Raw genomic sequence first — 5,330 nt, 5'->3', positions numbered from 1 at the left:
GAGTTTCTCTCTCTCATGTAAAATTCTCCTTCCTTCCTCTCGATTCCTTCGCCATCTTGATCATTTCGTCCCTGACGTTGTCCATTCTCTTGATTTCTACCATTTTGCCTATCATCAAAAGTTTCATTTTGTGGAACGTAACGATCATCAGTCTTTCTCTATTTTCGCGATATTCTTCATTAGGATTTGATATTTCTTCTTGAATATTTTTCCAGCATTAATTGTGGGTGAGTTTCGCCTCATCTCTCTTCTAGTCGATCTTGAATATGATTTTGTAATACTTCTCGATCTTCTACTCTGTAGTCTCATATTTTCCATCCTCAATTCGTGATTTTGCCTTGTTAGATTTGCACGTTCTTCTGCCTCAGCTCTTCTTTCTTCATGTATTCTTCGTCTCAACGTTTCTAACGCTCCAATTTCCTCATCTCCATGAATTATTCCTTCATCTGCTTCTTGATTTCTCTCTACCTGTCTATGGTTTCTGGTTTGCTGCTCTTCTTCTACTTCTTCTGCGAATTTGATTGCCAAGTGTGTATACTCACCCTATCATAATCTATTCCTTCCTTGTACTAGTGTTTGTTGAACTGGTGGTTGAATTTGATTTTCTCCATTATTTCTCATTCTAGTAGATTCTCCCATTTCACTTCTTTCTCTTCCAGCAATTCTCTTGCTTCTTCTAACAGTAGTTGGTTGTTCTGATGTATTTCTTCTTAGCCATTTCTTCAATGTTAACGAATTGCAAGAAATTATGTAAAATTCTTAATCAATCACTCCAAATCTTCACAAATCTCAATATTAATCTTCAATTTTTTCTAGAATAATCTTCAATGTTCCCTGTTTCTAGCGCCATTATGTAGTTGCAGGAAATCCTACACTACACCCCTCATATGATTTCATTAACACTCAACTCATTTTTAGATTAACAATCTTAATTTTATTGATGAATCTTTGAACAATCTTACAAGAAAAGATAAAGGAATCAAGAATAACCACTGCTCTAGATTTTCTCTCTCCTATTTACTTGTTTCTTACTCAAAAAAGATCTCTCCCTTTCCTTTACAATTGAGCGACTATTTATAGGGAAGTACCTAGTGGATGACAGCTAATATGTCCTTTATTTTCGGATATGTCTCGCGACATTCTCACAACCTTACAAATGTTACTCTCGCAAACTCTCTTATTTTCGCAGAATCATTACATTTTTCTCATGATTTCAGTTGACGTCGTTTATTATGTCACTTCTAAAATTGTTCTGCGACGCTGTTGTGTTGTTGATAATTTCGCTGAGGCATTATTGCTGCGAGATTCTGATCCTACAAGCGGATAACAGGAAAGTGCTGGAAGCAATCTCACTCGAACTAACTGAGTACAAGAAGGATGGGTTTAAATTGCACTCAGGCAACTCAAAAAATTTCATAAGTAGTATTAAAAACTTAAAGTCTGTAACCTTAATATATTCGGAAAATAACTATCTAGCTGATAGCCTAGCAAACTATTGCCGGAATCTTTCTATCTTCAAAGAATGGGATGCCCAATCCCTTTCTTTCCTTTTGGCTACTTTTGCAAGACAGAAAGAATGTGGCTCTATTGGAAATGTAATCTCAGGAATGTAATTTCAGGTTTATAATCTGTTTTATCTATTAAAAAAAAAGAGTTGTGGATGACCTCAATTTGGAAGCCACTATAGCAGGCTCCATGATGAAATCCAAGCTATTCCAATCTTGAATAAAGTGTGGAATCCAAGTCCAATGTCTTCCAAGTTGGGGATATTTGCACTTTTTCCAAGGCAAATTCCAAGGTTTCTTGGAAGAGATATTGAAACCCAAACTAAAATGCTAATCCGAATTGCGATGGATGCCATTGCAAATTAAGCTCAATTTTATGATTTATCTGGTTTCTAAATCGAACAGTTTCTGATTGTCGAATTTTTGGTCCACGTGCTGAAGTGTCATGGAACTTGGATGAACTTAGTTTCTTTTATCATGAAACTTGTTCTTAGGCTTGGCATCTACACTCTTTCTGAGCTTCAAATGGCTTGGATTCCATTATTAAATTTGCTCAAAGAAACAAAACCCATATTAAGATTAATTGGCATACAAGGAGTGGTTATTATACCGTGATGCAGTTTAGGCCCATATGAGTATCGAAAACGAATCTATCACCAGAAAAAGTTTCGGCGTAAAATCCATGTGGGAGAAGAAATGAGATTTGCTTTACCCATCCAAATCCAAATTGTAGAGTCATTGATATCCTACCTTTGATTTTCTCCACGCGATGTTTTCCTGTTTATTTGTTATTTGGGCGTCAATGCATGTAAAATCATTGTATAAGTATTAGCAGTTACGACATTACGGCACTATGGTTCCATTACTAGACTCTGGCGACTAGTCAAGCCTCTATAAAATTCCAAATAAATATACACTAGGAAAATAAGACATTGAAGTTTTGGTTTTTTAAGCTGACACACAGCATCTTTCTCCAAATGTCTATTGGTCATTTTTGATGACACAACAAATTCCCGAATCAAACGTGTCAAATTTCATGGGGTGTAAACCTCTTACTAAGATAACTCACTATTTTGCACACTCACCCACTCAAGTGTCTTCTTACACACCTGTATTCTTTTTTTTTTTTTTTGATCGGTAAATAAATTATTTTTTTGAGACTTAAGCCACCAAAGAATACAAATACAAGGAATTAGTCACCGACCAAGGTAGGACAAGGAATCCACCTGGAAAAAAAAGAAAATCAAGCAACCAAAAAGAAAACGACAACAATAAACACATAAATATATGCGAGGTGATTTTCTCATGGTGGTTCGAAAACCACCGTCTTCCAATTGATCATGAACTGCTTAAGAGAAATTTTCTGAAACTCAGGCTGCAGATACAACCAGACAGATCGTCTGGTTGCAGATACAGGCTGCAGATACACACCTGTATTCTTAACGTGTGCTTTTTGGTGGACTCAGCACTTTCCTTTTTTATCCCCAAATCTATAAATACCAAACAGATCGTCTTTCTTCTTTCAAACCCAACTCTCTTTGCCTTCCAATTTCAAACTGAACTAAACACAGTCTACTCTAAACTTCTTCCTTTAAACAAAATTAGCACTCATTCAATTACTGCAATGATTTTTGAGGACTCTTTCGGGTGTTCGCTTTCATCACCTTCATCCTCATCATACAGTACAGATTTCTTTAGCTCAGAAACAGATTGTACTTCATCATCATCGTCATCGTCACTAACACAATTAGGGTCACATAAGAAAACATCAGGAAGAAAGAAGTTCAAGGAAACTAGACATCCAATTTACAGAGGAGTAAGAGCAAGGAAAAATGATAAATGGGTTTGTGAAGTTAGAGAACCCAACAGTAAATCAAGAATTTGGCTTGGTACACATTCTAGTGCTGAAATTGCAGCTAGAGCTTATGATGTTGCTGCAATAGCTCTGCGAGGAAAATCGGCTCCGTTAAATTTCGAAGATTCATTGTGGTTGTTACCTCGCGCTAAGTCATCATCTGCTAAAGATATTCAATTGGCTGCTTCCGAAGCCGTCCGGGCATTTCCATTCCCTAATTCTAAGAAACCTTCTTCCGTTGCAAAAAAATCATCTAAATCCGTTAAATCAACCAAACAGACGGTTGAAATAGCCGAAGAAGTTTCAGCAACGTTTTTCGACGAAGAAGCGTTGTATTACATGCCAGCCCTGATTGCCAGCATGGCGGAAGGGATGTTACTTGATCCACCACAAGAGGGTTACTATTACGACGACGACGTGGAGAGCAACGTGGAGAGCAGTTTATGGAGCGACTACTAATTCACAGTGATAATTTCTCGTGGATGGGATTAAATGTAGTTTTATTTGATATTTAATCCTCCAACCATTTTCTTTTTCTTATTCTTTTATTCATTTGTCTATGGAGAAAGATATTTATAATCTCCATACTATAGTGATTTGTTCATCGATCATTATCAGGAAACTAGATTTTTGGGAGATATTTTTTGTAGATATTGTTTTTCTTGTTTTATATTCCTTTGCCAAAATTGGCCAATCAATGATACTACTTTATTTTCCAAATTTGTCATGCACTTTCAAAAAATTCCAACTAAAGACAAAAGAGGCACTATGTTGTGGATTTTTTTAGCTGCAGTGAATCGTTTTATCTCTAATAGCATAATTAATTAATTATATGCCGCATCACTTTTGTTAAAGTTGTTCCAGTTAGAGTTGTTGAGATACTGGAAGCATTGTGATCCACAGTTTTACAATTAATTAAGATATGTTTATTACAAAATATCTAGTTTTCGGATAAATTAAGATATGTTATTACAAATATCTAGTTTTCGGATAAATTAAGATATGTTACTAAATATGCCGTCTTTTAATTGCCAACATGGCAGAAGGAAGCTCCGTGATACCCTACAAGAAGTTGCTTTTGTTGGAAAGCAATGTTTTGAAGTTTGAACAAAAAGTCCTTGTCTAACATATTGGTCAATTGTTGCCAGCGTGGCAGAAGGGATGCTACTTGATTCACTATAACGAGGTTTCTTTTTGGACAACATGAATTACTCTCATATACTTATTATGGATAAAAATATAAATCTCGTCAGTAATCTTTGTCGTCATAATTGGTCATCTTTATAGATATATTTGTTGTTCTTCTCCCTTATGTATTCGAATATTCCCTCTTTTATGAATTGACTAAAGTTTTATCTTTTTTATTTTTTTTTTAGTTTTATTGTTGATAATAATTTCTTTTTAGTTTATGTTCAATAGATATTATTTGAGAGACGATCAGAGCTCCACGCTTCCCATATGTTATTATTAAGGACTTTTTTTTGAAGCATGTAATTTATTAATTGAAATTAGTTTATAATTTGTCGTGAGTATGTGTACCCACTGAGTCTGAAAATAAGATTTGAGAAATAAAAGATGGGATTGCCTGGCCCCATATTTTGGTTGACGAGTTTCCTGTTTGACTTCCATCTGCCGCGTGATTGGCCAATCCGTCGGCTGCCTGGTTTCCTCCTCTGTAGCTGTGTTGGATGCCGCTTGCGGGATCTGTTGGAATCTTTGTAGTTATTAAGGACTTGTGGTCTCAAATCGTTTGTGAGGTTAATTTTTTTGTTTTTGTTTTTTTATGTTGATGTTTCTTTTCCTTCTGTGGCAAACAATGGTTTTATTGTAAAATGATATAGACAAGCATAACCACCTGGCATCCGACAAAATAGAAAAATATATATAAAAAATAAATTAATGAACTGGTTGATGTCACCGTGGTACAGTGAGAAAGTCATTGCGTGATGATATGAGTGATCCAAATTTAA

General features: G+C 35.4%; 1 protein-coding gene across 1 annotated transcript; it reads left to right on the top strand.

Moving 5' to 3' along the window:
- The first annotated feature begins 3,129 nt into the window (after positions 1–3,129).
- LOC113337534 (dehydration-responsive element-binding protein 1A-like) lies at positions 3,130–3,819 on the top strand. The gene has a single exon (XM_026583197.1). The coding sequence runs from the start codon at positions 3,130–3,132 to the stop codon at positions 3,817–3,819; it is 690 nt and encodes a 229-aa protein (XP_026438982.1).
- The last annotated feature ends 1,511 nt before the right edge of the window (positions 3,820–5,330 follow it).

Source organism: Papaver somniferum, unplaced genomic scaffold (genome assembly GCF_003573695.1).
Source record: "Papaver somniferum cultivar HN1 unplaced genomic scaffold, ASM357369v1 unplaced-scaffold_160, whole genome shotgun sequence".
In the NCBI taxonomy this organism is placed as follows: Eukaryota; Viridiplantae; Streptophyta; class Magnoliopsida; order Ranunculales; family Papaveraceae; genus Papaver; species Papaver somniferum.
The sequence above is the reverse complement of the archived record's forward strand: the minus strand, read 5'-3'. Positions and strand labels throughout refer to the sequence as shown.

Bases quoted from the DNA above. Each gene is read 5' to 3' on its own strand.
- LOC113337534 (XM_026583197.1), top strand. From the start codon at position 3,130: ATGATTTTTGAGGACTCTTTCGGGTGTTCGCTTTCATCACCTTCATCC.